The sequence below is a fragment of the Artemia sp. Qi Xiang Cuo genome, chromosome 4 (assembly GCF_049724085.1).
Source record: "Artemia sp. Qi Xiang Cuo chromosome 4, ASM4972408v1, whole genome shotgun sequence".
NCBI classification, from domain to species: Eukaryota; Metazoa; Arthropoda; class Branchiopoda; order Anostraca; family Artemiidae; genus Artemia; species Artemia sp. Qi Xiang Cuo.
The window spans coordinates 42,279,822-42,302,507 of NC_142797.1; the positions used below are offsets into that span (position 1 = coordinate 42,279,822).

Below are 22,686 nucleotides of genomic sequence, written 5' to 3' on the forward strand. Positions count from 1 at the left end.
CAAAAATGGAATCAAATAATCTACCAAGCATACAACTACCACAAATTAGTATTAATGAATAATTGAAACCCAAAACAAGCAGAAATTAAAATTCAAACTCAAAATGAGCAGAAATTAAACTGAGTAGGGTTCAAAACCCTATGCTTTCTAAAAGCCAGAATATAATTTGTACTTTACTGAAAAAATTCAAACGAATTTACTAAAACAAATGTGCATTGTCAGTTTAAAATATATATGCTGATATTTATTCCTTAAAATCTTAATTAATTTTTTATTTCTTGAAGTTATAAAAGTGAAAACATTTAAAAGATTTTTTGAAGTTTCTACGACACAACTTTCTATAAAAACCATATATGCCCCCAGGGCATAAGCTACAGCCCTTGCCCTAAGGGCTGTGGGGGGGTGTTTGTCATCCTCAACAACCTAATTTCCAGAACTTTCAACTACGTTGAAAAAAAAAATGGCTATCTCAAAATTTTGATTGTGTGTGTTTAGAGAAATGGACGGCGTGAGAGGGGGGTTAGTTGCCCTCCAATTACATTCGACTATTAAAAAGGGCACCATCAATTTCAAGTTCCAATCGAATAAGCCCTTTTTGAATTTTCTACGACAGCGTTTTCTATAAAAACCTCATATTTCCCCAGGCGATAATTAACAGCCCTTGCCCTGAGTGCTGTGGGGGGGATGTCATCCTCAACGACTTAATATTCAGAACTTTCAACGACGGTGAACAGAAGGGATATCTAAAAATATTGCTTGTTTGTTTTTGGAGAAGAAGAGGGTGAGAGAGGGGGGTCAGTTGCCCTCCAATCACTTTCGACCATTAAAAAGAGCACTAGCCCTTCAAAATTTTCAATCAAATGAGCCCTTTTTGAAGTTTCTACGACAAAGCTTTCAATATAAGCCTTATTTGCCTATAGGGCATGCCTTATATCCCTTCCACTGAAGACTGTGGAGGGATTTTCCTGTTCAAAGATATAGTATCTAAAATTATCACCCACACTGATCAAAATGGCTATATAATAATTTTTATTAGATGTGCATGGAGAAAAGGTGGGCGTGTAAGGGGTGTTAGTTGCCTTCCAATCACTTTCGACTATTAAAAAGGGCACTAGCCATTTTGATTTCCAATTGAATGAGCCCATTTTGAAGTTTCTACGACAACGCTTTCTATGAAAACCTTGTATGCCCCCATGGCATAACTTATAACCCTTGCCCTGAGGGAGGTGTGGGGGGGAGGTGTCATCCTCAAACACCTAATTTCCAAAACTTTCAACTACATTGAACAAAACGGCTATCTCAAAATTTTGATTGGATGTGCATGGAGAAAAGGTGGGCGTGTAAGGTGTGTTTGTTGCCCTCTAATAACTTTTGACTATAAAAAAGCACACCAGTTCTGTTGATATCCATCCGGTTTAGCCCTTTCTGACGTTTCTGTTAAAAAACTTTCTATAAAAATCCGATATGCCCCCAGGGCATAACTTACAACCCTTGTCCTGATGGTTGTGAGGGGGTGCCCTCATCAAAAACGTAATTTCTATCTGGAAGTCAACTACTCTGAACAAAATGGCTATCTCAAAAGTTTAATTGGATGTGTTTTGGGAAATGGTGGGCGTGTAAGGGGTGTTAGTTGCCTTCCAAACACTTTTGACTATTAAAAAGGGCGCAAGCTATTCCAATTTCCAATCGAATGAGCCCTTTTTGAGGTTCTACGACAACGTTTTCTATAAATACATTATATGCCCCCAAGGCATAAATTACAACCTTACCCAGAAGGCTGTGCGGGTGCTGTCATCCTTAAAGACCTAATTTCCAGAACTTTCAACAACGTTAAACAAACCGGCTTTCTCAAAATTTTGATTGGATATGTTTGGAGAAATGGTGGGCGTGAGAGGGGGGTTAGTTACCCTCCAATCAATTCTGACTATTAAAAAGGGCACTAGCGCTCCCAATTTCCAACAGAATGAGCCCTTATTTAAGTTTGTACGACAACGTTTTCTGTAATAACCTTATTTTTCTCAGGGCATAACTTACCACCATTAAATTGAGGGCTCTGAGAGGGTTGTAATCCTCAAAGACACAATTTTCGGGTTTTTCAGCTTCGTTGAGCAAAATGATTATCCCAAAATTTTGATTGGATATGTTTGTGGAAATGGTGGGCGTGAGAGTGGGGTTACTTGCCCTCCAATCATTTTCGACTATCATTCAATCATTAAACGGCACTAGCCGTTTCAATTTCCAATCGAATTTTTTCTTTATGAATTTTCTGCGACAACGCCTTCTATAAAAAAAAACCTTATATGCCTCCAGGGCATAACTTACAACCCTTGCCCCGAGGGTTCTGAGGGGGTTATCATCCTCAAAGACCTAATTTCTAACTACGATGAACAAAATGGCAATCTAAAAATTTTGAATTGATGTGTTAGGGGAAAAGGTGGACGTGAGAGAGGGGGGGGGGGGGTAGTTGCCCTCCAGTCACTTTTGTTTATTAAAAAGGCAGTAGCCCTTTGAATTTCCCATCAAAGGAGCACTTTTTCAATTTTCTATGACAAAGCTTTAAATAAAAACCTTACATGCCCCAAGGGCCTAACTTACAACCCTTACCTTGAGGGTTGTAGGGAGAGTTTTATCCTAAAATATATAATTTATGGAATTCTCAACCACTTTGAACAAAAAGGCTATCTCAAAATTTTGATTGGATGTGTTTGGATAAATAGTGGGCGTGGAAAGGGTGTTAGTTGCCTTTCAATCACTTTCGACTATTAAAAAGTTCACTAGCCATTTCAATTTCCAATCAAATAAGGCCTTTTTGAAGTTTCTACGACAACGCTTTCTATAAAAACCTTATATCCCCCCATGGCATAACTTGTAACCCTTGCCCTGACTGCTGTGGGGGGGGGGGTATCTTCCACAAAGACCCAAGTTCCAAACCTTTCAACTACGTTGAACAAACTGTCTATCTCAAAATTTTGATTGGATGTGTTGGGAGAAACGGTGGGTGTGAGAGGGGGGTCAGTTGCCCTTCAATCACTTTCGACTATTAAAAAGAACACTAGCCCTTTGAATTTCCAATCGAATGAGCCCTTTTTGACGATTCTACGACAAAGTTTTCAATAACAACCTTATATGCCCCCATGGCATAACTTATAACCCTTGCCCTGAAGACTGTGGGGGGAGTTTCCTGCTCAAAGATATAATTTCCAAAACTTTCAACTACATTGAACAAAACGGTTATCTCAAAATTTTGATTGGATGTGAATGGAGAAAAGGTGGGCGTGTAAGGGGTGTTAGTTGCCTTCCAATCACTTTCCACTATTAAAAAGGGCACTTGCCCTTTTAATTTCCAATTAATTGAGCCCATTTTGAAGTTTCTATAACAAAACTTTCTATGAAAACCTTATATGCCCCAGGGCATAACTTACAACCCTTGCCCTGAGGGCGGGGAGGGGGGGGAGGTTGTCATCCTCAAAAACCTAATTTTCAGAACTTTCAACTACGTTGAAAAAAAGAGCTATCTCAAAATTTTTATTGGATGTGTTAGGGGAAAAGGTTGGCGTGAGAGGGGTGTTAGCTGCCCTCCAATCACTGTTGACTATTAAAAAGGGCGCTAGCCCTTTGAATTTTCAATCGAAAGAGCTCTTTTTGAAGTTTCTACGACAAAGCTTTCTATAAAAAATCTTATATGCCCCCAGGGCATAACTTACAACCCTTGCCCTGAGGGTTGTGGGGGAGTGTCCTTCTCAACAATATAATTTCTATCTGGAAGTCAAGTACGCTAAACAAAATGGCTATCTCAAAATTTTAATTGGATGTGTTTTGGGAAATGGTGGGCGTGTAAGGGGTGTTAGTTGCCTTCCAATCACATTTGACTATTAAAAAAGGCACTAGCCACTCCAATTTCCAATCGAATGAGCCCTTTTTGAGTTTCTACGACAACGCTTTCTATAAATACCTTATATTCCCCCAGGGCATAAATTACAACCCTTGCCCTGAGGGCTGTGAGGGGGTTAACATCCTCAAACACCTAATTTCCAGAACTCTGAACTACATTGAACAAAACGGCTATCTCAAAATTTTGATTGGATGTGTTTGGGGAAATGATGGGCGTGAGAGGGGGGTTAGTTGCTCTCCAATCACTTCCGACTATTAAAAAGGGCACTAGCCCTCTCTATTTCCAACTGATTGAGCCCTTTTTGAAGTTTCTACGACAACACTTTCTATAAAAACCTTTTATTTCCCCAGGGCAAAACTTACAACCCTTGCACTGAGGGCTGTGAGGGGGTTGTCATCCTCAAAGACATAATTTTCGAACCTTTCAACTACGTTGAACAAAATGATTATCTCAAAATTTTGATTAGATATGTTTGGGGAAATGGTGGGCGTGAGAGTGGGGTTACTTGCCCTCCAATCATTTTCGACTATTATTCAATCATTAAACTGCACTAGCCGTTTGAATTTCCAATCGAATGATTTCTTTATGAATTTTCTGCGACAACGCCTTCTATAAAAAAAAACCTTATATGCCTCCAGGGCATAACTTACAACCCTTGCCCCGAGGGTTCTGAGGGGGTTATCATCCTCAAAGACCTAATTTCCAGAACTCTCAACTACGTTAAACAAAACAGCTATCTCAAATTTTGGTTGGATGTGTTTATGGTGGGCGTGAGAGGGGGGTTAGTTGCCTCCAATCACTTCCGACTATTAAAAAGGGCACTAGCGCTCCCAATTTCCAACAGAATGAGGCCTTATTGTATTTCTATGACAACACGTTCTATAAAAACCTTATATGCCCCAAGGCATAACTTACACCCCTTCAACTTAAGGCTCCAAGATGTCCGTCATCCTCAAAGACATACTTTTCGGTCTGTGCAAATCCGTTTAACACAATGATTATCCCAAAATTTAGATTGGATATGTTTGGGGAAATGGTGGGCGTGAGAGTGGGGTTACTTGCCCTCCAATCATTTTCGACTATTACTCAATCATTAAACTGCACTAGCCGTTTCAATTTCCAATCGAATGATTCCTTTATGATTTTTCTGCGACAACACCTTCTATAAAAAAACACCTTATATGCCTCCAGGGCATAACTTACAACTCTTGCCCCGAGGGCTCTGAGGGGGTTATCATCTTCAAAGACCTAATTTCTAACTACGTTGAACAAAATGGCAATCTAAAAATTTTGATTGGATGTGTTTGGGGAAAAGATGGGCGTGAGAGAGAAGGGAGGGTTTAGTTGCCCTCAAATCACTTTCGACTATTAAAAAGGGCATTAGCCATTTGAATTGCCAATCAAACGAGCCCTTTTTCAAGTTTCTACTACAAAGCTTTCAATAGAAACCTTGTATGCCCCCAGGGCATAACTTACAACCCTTACGCTGAGGGCTGTATGGGGAGTGTCATCCTCAAAGATATAATTTCCGGACCTTTCAACTACGTTGAACAAAATGGCTATCTCAAAATGTTGTTTGGATGTTTTTGGATAAATAGTGGGCGTGGAAGGAGTGTTAGTTGCCTTCCAATCACTTTCGACTATTAAAAAGGGCACTAACCATTTCAATTTCCAATCAAATAAGCCCTTTTTAAGTTTCTACGACAACGCTTTCTATAAACACCTTATATCCCCCCAGGGCATAACTTGTAACCCTTGCCCTGAATGCTGTGGGGGGGGGGGGTATCTTCCACAAAGACCCAAGTTCCATACCTTTCAAATACGTTGAACAAACTGTCTATCTTAAAATTTTGATTGGATGTGTTGGGGGAAAAGGTGGGTGTGAGAGGGGGGTCAGTTGCCCTCCAATCACTGTCGACTATTAAAAAGAACACTGGCCCTTTAAATTTTCAATCGAATGAGCCCTTTTTGACGATTCTACGACAAAGTTTTCAATAACAACCTTATATGCCCCCATGGCATAACTTATAACCCTTGCCCTGAAGACTGTGGGGGGAGTTTCCTGCTCAAAGATATAATTTCAAAAACTTTCAACTACATTGAACAAAACGGCTATCTCAAAATTTTTATTGGATGTGAATGGAGAAAAGGTGGGCGTGTAAGGGGTGTTAGTTGCCTTCCAGTCACTTTCGACTATTAAAAACGGCACTAGCCCTTTTGATTTCCAATCGAATGAGCCCAGTTTGAAGTTTCTACGACAACGCTTTCTATAAGAACCTTATATGCCCCCCGGGCATAAGTTATAACCCTGGCCCTGAGGGCTGGGCGGGGGGGGGGTTGTCATCATCAAAGACCTAATTTTCACAACTTTCAACTATATTGAACAAAATGACTATCTCAAAATTTTGATTGGATGTGTTTGGGGAAAAGGTGGGCGTGTGAGGGGGGTTAGATGCTCTCCAATCCGTTTTGACTATTAAAATGAGCACTAGCCCTATGAATTTCCAATCTAATAAGCACTTATTAAGGTTTATACGACAGAGCTTTCTATAAGAACCTTACATTCCCCGAGGGCATAACTTACAACCCTTGCGCTGAGGGTTGTGGGGGAGTGTCCTTCTCAAAAATACAATTTCCATGTGGAAATCGACTACGCTTAAAAAAATTGCTATCTAAAAATTTTAAGTGGATGTGTTTGGGGAAATGGTGGGCGTGGAATGGGTGTTAGTTGCCTTCCAATCCCTTTCGACTATTAAAAAGGGCACTAGCCACTCCAATTTCCAATCGAATGAGCCCTTTTTGAGTTTTTACGACAACGCTTTCTATAAATACCTTATATTCCCCCAGGGCATAAATTACAACCCTTACCCAGAGGGCTTTGAGGGTGTTGACATCCTCAAAGACCTAATTTACAGAGCTTTCAACTCCGTTATTCAAAATGGTTATCCCAAAACTTTATTGAATGTGTCTGAGGAAATAGTAGGCGTGACAGTGGCGTTAGTTGCCCTCCAATCACTTCCGACCGTTAAAAAGGGCACTAACGCTCCCAATTTCCAACAGAATGAGCCCTTTTTGAAGTTTCTACGACAACGCTTTCTATAAAAACCTTATATGCCCCAGGGCATAACTTACAACCCTTGCCCTGAGGGCTGCGAGGGGGTTGTCATCCTCAGAGACATAATTTTCGAACCTATCAACTACGTTGAACAAAATGATTATCCCAAAATTTTGATTGGATATGTTTGGGGAAATGGTGGGCGTGAGAGTGGGGTTACTTGCCCTCCAATCATTTTCGACTATTATTCAATCATTAAACTGCACTAGCCGTTTCAATTTCCAATCGAATGATTTCTTTATGAATTTTCTGCGACAACACCTTCTATAAAAAAAAAACCTTATATGCCTCCAGGGCATAACTTACAACCCTTGCCCCGAGGGTTCTGAGGGGGTTATCATCCTCAAAGACCTAATTTCCAGAACTCTCAACTACGTTAAACAAAACAGCTATCTCAAATTTTGGTTGGATGTGTTTATGGTGGGCGTGAGAGGGGGGTTAGTTGCCTCCAATCACTTCCGACTATTAAAAAGGGCACTAGCGCTCCCAATTTCCAACAGAATGAGCCCTTTTTGTATTTCTATGACAACACGTTCTATAAAAACCTTATATACCCCAGGGCATAACTTACAACCCTTGAACTTAAGGCTGCAAGGGGGCTGTCATCCTCAAAGACATAATTTCCGGTCTTTTCAACTACGTTTAACAAAATGATTATCTCAAAATTTAGATTGGATGTGTTTGAGGAAATGGTGGGCGTGAGAGTGGGGTTACTTGCCCTCCAATCATTTTCGACTATTATTCAATCATTAAACGGCACTAGCCGTTTCAATTTCCAATCGAATGATTCCTTTATGAATTTTCTGCGACAACACCTTCTATAAAAAAAACCTTATATGCCTCCAGGGCATAACTTACAACTCTTGCCCCGAGGGCTCTGAGGGGGTTATCATCTTCAAAGACCTAATTTCTAACTACGTTGAACAAAATGGCAATCTAAAAATTTTGATTGGATGTGTTTGGGGAAAAGATGGGCGTGAGAGAGAAGGGAGGGTTTAGTTGCCCTCAAATCACTTTCGACTATTAAAAAGGGCATTAGCCATTTGAATTGCCAATCAAACGAGCCCTTTTTCAAGTTTCTACTACAAAGCTTTCAATAGAAACCTTGTATGCCCCCAGGGCATAACTTACAACCCTTACGCTGAGGGCTGTATGGGGAGTGTCATCCTCAAATATATAATTTCCGGACCTTTCAACTACTTTGAACAAAAAGGCTATCTCAAAAATTTGATTGGATGTGTTTGGATAAATAGTGGGCGTGGAAGGGGTGTTAGTTGCCTTTCAATCACTTTCGATTATTAAAAACGGCACTAGCCATTTCAATTTCCAATCGAATGAGCCCTTTTTGAAGTTTCTACAACAACGCCTTCTATAAGAACCTTATATCCCCCCAGGGCATAACTTGTAACCCTTGCCCTGACTGCTGTGGGGGGGGGGGGTATCATCCACAAAGACCCAATTTCCAGAACTTTCAACTACGTTGAACAAAATGGCTATCTCAAAATTTTGATTGGATGTGTTTGGGGAAAAGGTGGGTGTGAGAGGGGGGTTAATTACCTTCCAATCACTTTCGACTATTAAAAAGAGCACTGGTCATTTAAATTTTCAATCGAATGAGCCCTTTTTGACGTTTCTATGACAAAGTTTTCAATAAATACCTTATATGCCCCCATGGCATAACTTATAACCCTTGCCCTGAAGACTGTGGGGGATTTTCCTGCTCAAAGATATAATTTCCAAAACTTTTAACTACATTGAACAAAATGGCTATCTCAAAATATTGATTGGATGTGTTTGGGGAAATGGTGGGCGTGGAAGGGGTGATAGTTGCCTTCCAATCACTTTCGACTATTAAAAAGGGCACTAGCCCTTTTGATTTCCCATCGAATGAGCCCATTTTGAAGTATCTACGACAACGCTTTCTATGAAAACCTTATATGCCCCCAGGGCATAACTTATAACCCTTGCCCTGGGGGCGTGGGGGGGGGGGGGTGGGTTTGGGTGGTGGGGGGGGGTGTCAGCCTCAAAGACATAATTTCCAGAACTTTCAACTATGTTGAAAAAAATGGATATCTCAAAATTTTTATTGGATATGTCTGGGGAAAAGGTGGGTGGGAGAGGGGGATTAATTGCCCTCAATTCATTTTCGACTATTAAGAACCGCACTAGCCCTTTAAATTTCCAATCGAATGAGCACTTTTTAGAAGTTTCTACGACAAAGCTTTCTATAAAAATCTTATATTTCCCCAGGGCATAACTTACAACCCTTGCCCTGAGGGTTTTGGGGGAGTGTCCTCCTCAAAAACATATTTTCTATCTGGAAATCAACAACGCTGAACAAAATGGCTTTCTCAAAATTTTAATTCGATGTGTTTGGGGAAAGGGTGGGCGTGGAAGGGGTGTTAGTTGCCTTCCAATCACTTTCGACTATTAAAAAGGGCATTAGCCACTCCAATTTCCAACCGAATGAACCCTTTTTGAATTTCTACGACAACACTTTCTATAAATACTTTATATGCCCCCAGGGCATAAATTACAACCCTTGCCCTGAGGGCTGTGAGGGGGTTGTCATTCCCAAAGACCTAATTTCCAGAACTTTCAACTACGTTAAACAAAATGGCTATCTCAAAATTTTGATTGGATGTGTTTGGGGAAATGGTGGGCGTGAGAGAGGGCTTAGTTGCCCTCAAATCACTTTCGACTATTAAAAAAGGCCCTAGCGCTCCCAATATCCAACAGAATGAGCCCTTTTTGAAGTTTCTACGACAACGCTTTCTTTAATAACCTTATATGCCCCAGGGCATAACTTACAACCCTTGCCCTGAGGGCTGTGAGGGGGTTGTAATCCTCAAAGCCATAATTTCCGGACCTTTCAACTACGTTGAACAAAATGATTATCCCAAAATTTTGATTCGATGTGTTTGGGGAAATGGTGGGCGTGAGAGTGGGGTTACTTGCCCTCCAATCATTTTCGACTATTACTCAATCATTAAACGGCACTAGCCGTTTCAATTTCCAATCGAATGATTCCTTTATGATTTTTCTGCGACAACGCCTTCTATAAAAAAAAAAACCTTATGTACCTCCAGGGCATAACTTACAACCCTTGCCCCGAGGGCTCTGAGGGGGTTATCATCCTCAAAGACTTAATTTCTAAGTACGTTGAACAAAATGGCAATCTAAAAATTTTGATTGAATGTGTTTGGGGAAAAGATGGGCGTGACAGAGAGAGGGGTGGGGTGGGGGGTGGGGGGTTTAGTTGCCCTCAAATCACTTTCGACTATTAAAAAAGGCACTAGCCATTTGAATTTCCAATCGAATGAGCCCTTTTTCAAGTTTCTACGACAAAGCTTTCAATAGAAACCTTATATGCCCCCAGGGCATAACTTATAACCCTTGCCCTGAGGGCTGTAGGGGAAGTGTCATCCTCAAATAGATAAGTTCCGGACCCTTCAACTACTGTGAAAAATATGGCTCTCTCAAAAATTTGATTGGATGTGTTTGGATAAATGGTGGGCGGGGAAGGGGTGTTAGTTGCCTTTCAATCACTTTCGACTATTAAAAAGGGCACCACCCATTTCAATTTCCAATAGAATGAGCTGAGGCCTTTATGAAGTTTCTACGACAACCCTTTCTATAAAAACCTTATATGCCCCCAGGGCATAACTTGTAACCCTTGCCCTGATGGCGGTGGGGGGGGGGTGTCATCCACAAAGACCTAATTTCCAGAACTTTCAACTAAGTTGAACAAAATGGATATCTCAAAATTTCGATTGGATGTGTTTGGGGGAATGATGGGCGTGGGGGGGGGGGGCGGGGGGGGGGGCGAGTTGCCATCCAATCACATTCGACTATTAAAAAGGGTACTAGCCCTTTGAATTTCTAATCGAATGAGCCTGTTTTGAAGTTTCTACGATAACGCCTTCTATAAAAACCTTATAGGCCCCCCAGGGCATAACTTAAAACCCTTGCAGTGAGGGCTGTGGTGGGTTTTTCATCCTCAAAGACCTCATTTCCAGAGCTTAAAACTACGTTGAACAAAATGGCTATCTCAAAATTTTGATTGGATTTGTTTGGAGAAAAGGTGGGTGTGAGAGGGGGGTCAGTTGCCCTCCAATCACTTTCGACTATTAAAAAGAGCACTAGCCCTTTGAATTTCCAATCGAATGAGCCCTTTTTGACGTTTCTACGACAAATTTTTCAATAAAAACCTTATACCCCCATGGCATAACTTATAACCCTTGCCCTGAAGACTGTGGAGGGAGTTTCCTGCTCAAAGATATAATTTCCAAACGTTGCTCTCCGTTTCAACTACGTTGAACAAATGGGCTATCTCAAAATTTTGATTGGATGTGTTTGGGGAAAAGGTGGGTGTGAGAGGGGGGTCAGTTGCCATCCAATCACTTTCGACTATTAAAAAGAGCACTGGGCCTTTAAATTTTCAATCGAATGAGCCCTTTTTGACGTTTCTATGACAAAGTTTTCAATAACAACCTTATATGCCCCCATGGCATAACTTATAACCCTTGCTCTGAAGACTGTGGGGGAGTTTCCTGCTCAAAGATATAATTTCCAAAACTTTCAACTACATTGAACAAAACGGCTATCTCAAAATTTTGATTGGATGTGTTTGGAGAAAAGGTGGGCGTGTAAGGGGTGTTAGTTGCCTTCCAATCACTTTCGACTATTAAAAAGGGCACTAGCCCTTTTGATTTCCAATCGAATGAGCCCATTTTGAAGTATCTACGACAACGCTTTCTATGAAAACTTTACTTGCCCCCAGAGCATAATTTACAACCCTTGCCCTGGGGACTTTGAGGGGGGGGGTGGGGGGGGGGTGGGAGGTGTCATCCTCAAAGATCAAATTTTCAAAACTTTCAACTACATTGAAAAAAGTGGATATCTCAAAATTTTTATTGGATATGTCTTGGGAAATGGTGGGTAGGAGAGGGGGGTTATCTGCCCTCAATTAATTTTCGACTAATCAAAAGCGCACTAGCCCTTTCAATTTCCAATCGAATGAGCCTTTTTGAAGTTTCTACGACAAAGCTTTCTATAAAAATCTTATATTTCCCCAGGGCATAACTTACAACCCTTGCCCTGAGGGTTGTGGGGGAGTGTCCTCCTCAAAAACATATTTTCTATCTGGAAATCAACCACGCTGAACAAAATGGCTTTCTCAAAATTTTAATTCGATGTGTTTGGGGAAAGGGTGGGCGTGGAAGGGGTGTTAGTTGCCTTCCAATCACTTTCGACTATTAAAAAGGGCATTAGCCACTCCAATTTCCAACCGAATGAGCCCTTTTTGAGTTTCTAAGACAACGCTTTCTACAAACACCTTATATTTTCCCAGGGTATGACTTCGAACGCAGATCATAAGGCCTGTGAAGTGGTTGTCATTTTCTGAGACCTTATTTCCAAACTTTTAGAGGGCGTTGATCAAAATCATTAACTCCAAATTCTTATTGAAGATGTTCGGAGAATAGGTATGCGTGAGAGGGGGGTTAGTTGCCCTCCAATCACTTCCGACTATTAAAAAAGGCCCTAGCGCTCCCAATTTCCAACAGAATGACCCCTTTTTGAAGTTTCTACGACAGCGTTTTCTATAAGAACCTTATATGCCCCAGGGCATAAATTACAACCCTTGTCCTGAGGGCTGTGAGGGGGTTGTCATCCTCAAAGACATAATTTCCGAACCTATCATCTACGTTGAACAAAATGATTATCCCAAAATTTTGATTGGATTTGTTTGGGGAAATGGTGGGCGTGAGAGTGGGGTTACTTGCCCTCCAATCATTTTCGACTATTACTCAATCATTAAACGGCACTAGCCGTTTCAATTTCCAATCGAATGATTCCTTTATGATTTTTCTGCGACAACGCCTTCTATAAAAAAAAAACCTTATGTACCTCCAGGGCATAACTTACAACCCTTGCCCCGAGGGCTCTGAGGGGGTTATCATCCTCAAAGACTTAATTTCTAAGTACGTTGAACAAAATGGCAATCTAAAAATTTTGATTGAATGTGTTTGGGGAAAAGATGGGCGTGACAGAGAGAGGGGTGGGGGGGTGGGGGGTTTAGTTGCCCTCAAATCACTTTCGACTATTAAAAAAGGCACTAGCCATTTGAATTTCCAATCGAATGAGCCCTTTTTCAAGTTTCTACGACAAAGCTTTCAATAGAAATCTTATATGCCCCCAGGGCATAACTTATAACCCTTACGCTGAGGACTGTATGGGGAGTGTCATCCTCAAAGATATAATTTCCGGACCTGTCAACTACTTTGAAAAATATGGCTATCTCAAAATTTTGATTGGATGTGTTTGGATAAATGGTGGGCGTGGAAGGGGTGTTAGTTGCCTTTCAATCACTTTTGACTATTAAAAAGGGCACCACCCATTTCAGTTTCCAATCAAATGAGCCCTTTTTGAAGTTTCTACGACGACGCTTTCTATAAAAACCTTAGATGCCCCCAGGGCATAACGTGGACCCCGGCCCCGGAGGGCTGTGGGGGGGGGGGTATCATCCACAAAGACCTAATTTCCAGAACTTTCAACTAAGTTGAACAAAATGAATATCTCAAAATTTTGATTGGATGTGTTTGGGGAAATGATCCCGGGCGGGGGGGGGGGGGGGGGGGGGGGGGGGGGGTACCCTCCAATCGCTTTCGACTATTAAAAAGGGCACTAACCCTTTGAATTTTCAATGGAATGAGCCTGTTTTGAAGTTTCTACGATAACGCCTTCTATAAAAACCTTATAGGCCCCCCAGGGCATAACTTAAAACCCTTGCAGTGAGGGCTGTGGTGGGTTTTTCATCCTCAAAGACCTCATTTCCAGAGCTTAAAACTACGTTGAACAAAATGGCTATCTCAAAATTTTGATTGGAGTGTGTTTGGAGAACAGGTGGGTGTAAGAGGGGGGTCAGTTGCCCTCCAATCACTTTCGACCATTAAAAAGAGCACTCGCCCTTTAAATTTCCAATCAATTGAGCCCTTTTTGACATTTCTACGACAAATTTTTCAATAAAAACCTTATATGCCCCCATGGCATAACTGATAACCCTTGCCCTGTAGACTGTGGAGGGAGTTTCCTGCTCAAAGATATAATTTCCAAACGTTGCTCTCCGTTTCAACTACGTTGAACAAACTGGCTATCTCAAAATTTCGATTGGATGTGTTTGGGGAAAAGGTGGGCACAAGAGGGGGGTTAGTTGCCCTCCAATAATTTTCGACTATTAAAAAAGGGCACTAGCCCTTTTAATTTCCAATCGAATGAGCCTTTTTTGAAGTTTCTACGACAAAGCTTTCTATAAAAACCTTATATGCCCCCAGGGCATAACTTACAACCCTTGCCCTGAGAGGTGTGAGGACTGTGCTTCTCAAAAACATCATTTCTATCTGGAAATTAATTACGCTGAACATAATGGCTATCTCAAAATTTTGATTAGATGTGTTTGGGGAAATGGTGGGCGTGGAAGGGGAATTAGCTGCCTTCCAATCAGTTTCGGCTATTAAAAAGAGTACTAGCCATTCCAGTTTCCAATCGAATGAGCCCTTTTTGAAGTTTCTACGACAACTTCTTCGATACAAAGTGCCCTGGTATGGAAGAAAAAAAAAATACATTGTGCCGACATCGTTCTTTACTTAGGCAGCGCGATTGCGCTGCCTATGATCATCAAATAAAGGTGGAAGATCGTCAAAATATTTTTGTGCGTGAGCACAGAGAATGAGTTAAATAACAACCGAGTTTAAGACTTGCTAAATCGGCTTAAAAAAATACTACTCTTAAATAGAGGAATTTTGCTGATGTTGTTATTTTTGCTGAGTATGTAACTATTTACATTCTGTTTTCATAATATTAATATAATCTACATACATGTCTCATTTTTGGGACATCTACAAATAAACGTATTAATTAGTTTTAATGTTTCAATAATTGCAACAGAGACGACATTGAATGGAATTAACTCGCTTGAAAGGATTAAATGGAAACAGATAACATTTAGAAATAGATTACTGCTTAGGAAACATATCACAAATGCGACATTTCACTTTTGTTATTTGGAAATAAAGTACATTTGTAAAGGTGACGCATAATTTTTGTGAATTACATTTACGAATACGACATTTTGAACGATATATAGTTCCTTGGAAATGTTTTGATGACCTTCTTTACTAGACAGAGGTTTAGCGTATGTATAACTTCAGATTAATTTATCAAAACGAAAACAATAGGTGTGTTTGATGCCCATACAGAGAAGAGGTTAATCTATTTTTTCCTCGTTAATCGACAAATTTAGGAGTGTAGATTGGTTTACTGGATAGCCAGGGGGTAAAAGTAATAATTGTGCACTTTTTGTTAACATTTTTACAGTCAAAAATGGATTCTTCGAAAACCGACAGGTTACCCAAAAAATCCCCAAATTACAGAAAAATAGGATCTAACAGCGTAAACCAGAAAAAAAAAAAAAAAATCGGAGCGGTACATCTTTTTGGAAGTATGTTCGTGCTTTGACGTGTTTTTGGTCATTCAAAATCAGCTGTTGGAAGATAAAAACAAGAACGAGGTTTTTTCTTTATTGAAGAAAAAGCATTTAGTCTAAATTTTGCTGTAGTATTAGTTATGGTATATTTTTGCTTGAAATGGGTTGATTTGTTATGTTAGTTAGTATAATTACGCTACGGTCTACCTGGTAATTTTGAATTTTGTGACCATGGAAAAGCGGTCTCCTGTACATATGCTCAGGCATTAAAACATAAATAACAGGTGCTAGTTTACATATCTTAGATAAAAGGTTTTGTTAACAATAAAAAGATAGCTGTTCCACAAATGGCAATAATGTATTTAGGAAGACTATTTAAAAAAGAATTCGGAAGCCAAGAATATAAACAGATTTGAGGAGATTAGCCAATGGCCAGATCCTGGTGATAGAGATATTTAAGGCAACAGTGAACACATTGCAGTCGCAATTTTTGCATTAAGGATATGAGAGTGGAAAATATGAGCAGTGAGTTAGAGAGAAGAGTAGGTGGTAGAAACCCAAAGTAGGTAAAGAACAGAAAAAAAAACACAAGAGATTTACTAATGCAAATGAAATGACGTGAGAAATCGAAAGTGCCTCAGACATAAAGGGAATTATTTTCATGGAAAAGAAAGATGTTACGCTGGAAAATAGAGAAAAGCTTTTTGATTGCAGCTGGATATACATAGTAGTCGGCACTCCCTAGAAAATGACTATCGTAGGAGCTACTTCACAGCGTAAGACAGTATATACCACCTCCTCCAAGATGTTCTAAGTGACAGAAATTTGGACATACAGCAATAAATTACAGGACTGGTCTCTGTTATACAGATAACTTCTCTGTTCTTCAAAGTACAGTCTCAATGGTCGCCCTGAGAAAAAAGAAGCCCGAAGAGCAACTTCCCATAAGGGCAAATCACAAAGGCCCCCACTTAGTCAAAAGTAAACATTGCCCCTTTATTATCAGAGAGATGAAGCTCTTAAAGCAGTCTTTACCAAGAATACGGCTTACAGTAAATCATGATGCCAAGTAAAAAAATCATCAATGGATCTTGAGCATCTTATAGCAGCAACGGGACTTCAATCTTCTGTGAATGACAGAGTCTCAAAGAGCAACGTCTCCATATTTCGCAGTGACAAGTGGCAGAGTGCCATCAGGTATAGAGTTCAGAAGACTCATTGAAAGCCCAATTGATCCATTCAATGCTGAAATTACAAGCATTGTCGAGAAAACGGCAAAAATATTTCTGAATTTGTATGACGTAAAATAAAGCCACGTTGGAATACCCAATGTGCCAAATCTTCGTTTTAAAAAAAGAAGCATGACACAGATTTGGAAGATATCCAACAGTAAATGAATAAAAAAAAAAAAAAAAGAAAAAGACCTCCGCAATCCTGAGAAGGGCCTTCCTCCTAAAAAACAAGAGAGATTTGGGCAAAATTACTAGTAGAAAAAATACGAAGAACCTCAATTATAGAAGATTTATTGAGAAATTTAAAATGAATATAGATATGAAAAATCAATGATCCCCATTAGTCCTTAAGGAAAATGGAAGAATATCCACTGCAATAAAAGATCCTCTTGGATAAACTTATGAAAAAAGATAAGAACTCCTCCAACCATCAAGGAATTAGCGGGACAATCCCAGACGCCAATTGGAAAGCGACAAACTAGCCATCCAATTAAACCAACTTCTCTTGTAGAATTTAAACATGTCTTAAGAAGCTACAACCTGGGGAAACTAGATCTGATGATGTATAACATTAATACTAACGAATCTATCAGAAGAGCAAAATAAATATTCTATTAACTTCGTTTAAGCGATCTGTTAAAGCAGGATATGCTACCAAAAAATGGAGAAGGACCTTTATTATCCCTGTACTGAAACCACGAAATGACCCTTGAAACTCACATACATCATATTCAAACCCACGTATAATTCTACTTTCATTGGAAGTTCACAAATTTGAACTGTTCAAACAATTTAATACTTGTTACATTACTAAAAAAAAACAAAAAAAAAAAACGAAACATAAATCAAACAATAAATGAGTCTCAAAATCTAGCAGAAATGATGAATTTGTCATTGCACTTTATATGAAATAGGAAAACTGATTATTTTTCTTATTAAAATCCAAAATGCATAAAATCGCGATACTTTAGACAGGATTGACCACATTCTTTGAGAAACCAACAAAATATTAATTTTGCATAAACAGTAGCTTATCTTTTGTAAAATGAATGTAAAATGAAGGGAGACCAAATGCACAACTGTTTTACTTTAAATATAGGGCAATAAAATGTAGTCGTTTGAGGATCGAGAAAATATCCCCGACTTCCAGTCTATGAAAACTGTTTATTCTCATTGACTGTTCCATCATTAGACAACTGTTCTTTCCACAGATCGACAAAACAATATCATAGAGATAGAAAAATACTTATCACTGTTTATTCTACTCTTAAAACCCATAATAGCGTGAATAAACAATATTGTGACTTAGGGTTGACGGCAAAATCAGACCGCAAAATTTTTGCTGAGTCTCTACAACAATATATTTCTTTAAAATGAAGTTCTCCTTGTAAGTGGTTTCGAAAAAAAGTTGTGTAAAAAAAGTTCTCCTTGTAAGTGGGTAAAAAAAGTTCTCCTTGTAAGTGGTTTCAAGGGATACGTAACACAGGCAACTATTGACTTTCAGACAGACGCTTTCGCATCTTCTCAATAGCACAAAATTTTAAGATAATTTTTCTTAGTTTGAGTATTTTGAAATTTTCCATACTCTTTGTGAAAGAAAACAGCTAAATTTTGAAATGACCAGCTATAAAACATTTCTGAATGATATTTAAAACAAATAAGGATAACATAATTGGAAACTCAATTTTTGCCAGTGTATCAACCAGCACTTTTAAAGTTTTGTCGATTCAAAGTTCCCGAAACAAATCAATTTTTTCTTTATTTTTGACAATTGGAATGAAAACTAAATTGCAAGTCGCAAAAAAACTGTATGACAAAGCGAGAGGCAATTTCTCATGTTCCGAAGACGTTTCTGTGGGAACCATTTCAGGTAAGAATATCGCCTCTGCAGATTATATGATGTCAAGCACGGCGTGGCATTAGGCCAGGACGCCACTTGCCGGGCAAGCAAACCGGTAATCTTCCAAAAATTGTCAAAGGTTTAGGTCATTTTTTATAATCTCATCCTTGCCTGTTCTGAGACATCTGGCTTTTCTTTAGTCATGGGTGTAATTTAGCGGAACCAATTTTGGTTACGGCTCGAGGACGCTAGACATAAGACCTTAAAATCCAAATATTTGTATTATTTATGTATTATAGTTTAGTGTGGTCAATTTTGGAAGAAAATCTCTTAATTGAAAAAAAAAAAAAAAACAACAACAAAAAACAAATAATTACCATCTTCATCAAGCCAAATGGCAACTTCTGAGCATTTAGTGCGAATTGCTTCTTTCTCTTCATCTGTTGACACTAACGCATGTTCATCTTCATATATTTTATTTTGCATGTCCAGAACATATGATTCTAAAAGGTTAAAGGCCTGAAATGAAGAAAAAATTAAATAAAGTAAGCAACAATATAATGCTGCACCTATAGATTCTCTGGAGTTAGTTTGATGAAGTTGTTGAAAGAGCTCCCATTTTCGATAGAGATGAAAATAAACTTTTTTGCTATTATGGCAACCGAGGATAACAGGAAGAAATTTTGCAAAAAAAATTAAGCAAAAATAATGTGAAAGAAATAGGAAACTTAGTTCACACTATTCACTATCACATGTAAAGACATTCACATAGCAAAAAGGCTAGGAAAATTATACTACAATAGATTTTTTCCACTAATTTGGTCAGGTGAGCCATAATTACTTCATTCAATCTTCTACGTGTTTCCTAACGCGGTCAAAAACCAAAGCTCTAATTCTTCTGAAAACACAGGTTTTGTGCAATTGCAGGTTGGAGTTTCCTAGGTAGCCTAGAAAATCAAAGTAAAAAGAATATGTTGAAGAACCATATATGAAAGAAGACGTATTAAGTGATCTTGCAGATCTTCTCGTTCAATACAGCAGGAGTGATTTCACTCCTGCTGTATTAAAGTATCATTTTTATACTTTGACTAGAACATTGGATTCACCCAAAATCTATTTTTCGAACAGATTGGGTTTTGATTCTGAGTAGTTAAGCATTGGAGGTTTGGCCAGATTGCAAAAAAAATTTCACTTTTTTCCCTAATTTTTACTGATAATTTCCTTAGCGTTCAATGTTTTTAACATTTACAATGTAATTTTTCCCGAATATCCTCAATCGTTTAACGATGCTTGATCTTTAATTGATTATTCATATTCATTCGCATTTCATCTGTCAAAACATAGACAGAACCATAGGAAGGAGTAAAAAGCAAAAAAAAAAAATCCTAAATTTTCCCTGCAAAAGGAGTCAGGACAATTATTTGACTTTAGAAAAACTGCCCTTATTCTGGATATACTAGTAACTTAATTTTTTTAAAAAAAAGAATAGCTCCTGGAAATATTCCAGAAACTTAAATTTTTTTGCTTCCTCCGTAGGGGGAAGAACTCATAACTCCTGTTTAATGAATCTTGACGCATAAAAGTGAAATTCCATCGTAAGTTATTTTAATGCAATTAATTGATTGAAAAAAGTGAAAATGATCAGACGCTATGAGGCAGAAAAATAGACACCATTCAACTCTTGTTTGTTCCTTCCGAAAAAATTATAGAGACAACCTACTTAATGGCTTGATAACTATGGCTTTGGACACTTTCACAGAACTAACACATAGTTCGAAGCTGTTTCTGTGCGAAGCATATCTCTGATACGCGCTTTACCAACAGGGAGGAAGTGAATGCTGAAAAGTACCATGGCTGGACAAGTTTGAAATGAATGATTACTGAACACGCAAGACACGCGAGATTTTAGAAAATGGTTCATATCAGTATTTTAATGACAGAAAACAATTGATGAATCTTTTTTTTTTTTTTTATATATTTAGCATCCAGCTATGCTGAAAATTATTTTTCTTGGGGGAGGGGGTCGGGGGTAAAAAGGCCGAATCTGCGGTTTTTTGTTTGTTTTTAGGATGATTTTTACCCGTGGAAGTTCCCTTTGGCTGTGTTTTTGATTTTTTTTTCTGATAAAAACATTATCATTAAAAATGCTGATTATTTTTTAATACTGCTCCAGGACAGAGGAAAGGAACGGCATCGCCCTGACTGTCAGGGAGGAGTGGGAATATTCAAGGGCATAATTTAGTAAGACATCATCTTGATTTTAAGACTGAGAGAAGGTGAAAAGTAATCACATTTTGAGCTGCAATAATTTACAGCCAAGCCTAGCTTCACAACCGTTGCAAAAAAAAAAAAAAAAAAAAAAAAAAAAAAAAAAACAAACAAACATAAAAGCCTTGAAATACCAAGCGTAAGTTTTTGTTGTTAACTTTAAGAAGGCTTTTGGTCTGATTGATCATTTAAATCCTCAAACGAAAATATGCTCTGACGAAGAGCTTGAAATGTTATTTTAGCAACCCTGCAACATTATGCAAATATGAAATAAGGCATTTGGTTTTCAGCACTCCTGTATCTGCTTCAGAGCTAATTGGTATATATAATTCCTTTGCAAATACAATGAGTTTCTTTAATCTCTCTCTAGGTTTCGATCCCTTAATAGGAAGAACAAGGAACCCAGTGAAATTGCTTTACTCTTAGAATCTCGAAAAATGTAATTTAGGGAATTTTTTGCTCTGAAAATATTCTAATATTAAATGTAACACGAGAGTATATCCAAAAAGAGTTTCGACAATGCGCTATTTGACCACTAAAATTAAGGAAAATTAATTTCCTTTTCCAAAATTTATGATTTATCAAATATGTTCCAAGAGTCAATCAAATAAGAGTTCCCAAAATATGCTTTTTGAGCAACGATATTTAGGCAAATTTATCTGCTTTGCAAATATTTTAAAATATTAAAAGAATACTGACAGTCAATCAAATAGAGTTTCCAATTATACTATTTGAGCATACAGCCACAGTTAGCGGTAGCTAATCTCGACAATCATTTGTTTGCAAAACTACTTTGGGCCCTTCTTAACTATATTGGGACTTTGCCAAATAATTATTGTCTAGTGTCTTAGCTGTAACTTGAAGCAAACAAAAATACTTAGTTTCAAAGGATTTTACCATCCTGATACATTTACTCATTACGCATCTAAAAGCGCAATTCTGTGTTATTGATTTTTGTTTTTGTAATTACCACTTTACTTTTTATGATATAGTATACCAATTATAAAAAAAATAAATGAAAAAATCAAGCAGAAATAGGGAGAGACTGTATAGCTTTGTCTGATTCATTTATCTTTACCGTTTTTAGTTTTAGGGAAAGACGAAAAGAAAAAAGCTCTACAATATTCTTCTAATTATCTTCATAAATAAACAATTGTTAAGACGACCTTTCTGATAAAAATTTTACCCGCTCTCTAAAAAAAAAAGAAAAAAAAAAGAAAAAACCCTATAATATTCTTATGATCATTCCCATAAATAAAGAATGTAGATAACACAACCTCTCTGACGAAAAACTCTATTTGCCTTCGAAAAGAAAAGCTGTGTAATACTATTCTGAGCATCCCCATGAATACAGAATGTAGATTACACAACCACTCTGACGAAGACTTTACCTTCTATCGAAAAGAAAAAGCTCTACAATACTATTCTGAGCATCTTATTAAATAAAGAAAGTGGATAACACAACCTCTCTGAGGCTATCTTTTACCTGCTCTTTTTCTTTCTTTATTTTGTCCGCTTCATTAATTTTCCTAACTCTGTCCATTATGACGTCAAAAGTTTGAGGGGTAAAATCAGGAAGGTCTAGGTACGATTCAACAAAAGCTATTTCTTCTTTAATGGTGATTACTTCAGGTTTCTTTTCTTTCTTTGCAGCTGTGCTATTGCTTCCATTTGTGCTAAAACAAGGAGTAATTCTATATACTATAGAAATATATGCAATCCTGAGCTTCTAATCGAATTTCATTTATATGAAATAAAATAAAAAACGTGCACCATCGGTATTCTCAATAGTTGCAGAACATGGGTTTCCCTACCACAAGCAGACAAAATCCAAATTCAAGAGGAAAATCTGTT

The 22,686-nt window shown here is 38.3% G+C and overlaps 1 protein-coding gene across 2 annotated transcripts in view; it reads right to left on the reverse strand.

The window, feature by feature from the left end:
* The window catches only part of LOC148953129 (hypoxia up-regulated protein 1-like), a 70,862-nt gene that overhangs the window by 6,421 nt on the left and 41,755 nt on the right, over nt 1–22,686 (reverse strand). For both annotated transcript variants that reach the window (XM_089088311.1, XM_089088310.1), the window contains exons 9-10: nt 22,319–22,508; nt 18,942–19,083 (exon numbers count right to left, since the gene is read on the reverse strand). In XM_089088311.1, the coding sequence (XP_088944437.1) occupies nt 18,942–19,083; nt 22,319–22,508 (332 nt within the window). The remainder of the gene's footprint in view (nt 1–18,941; nt 19,084–22,318; nt 22,509–22,686) is intronic.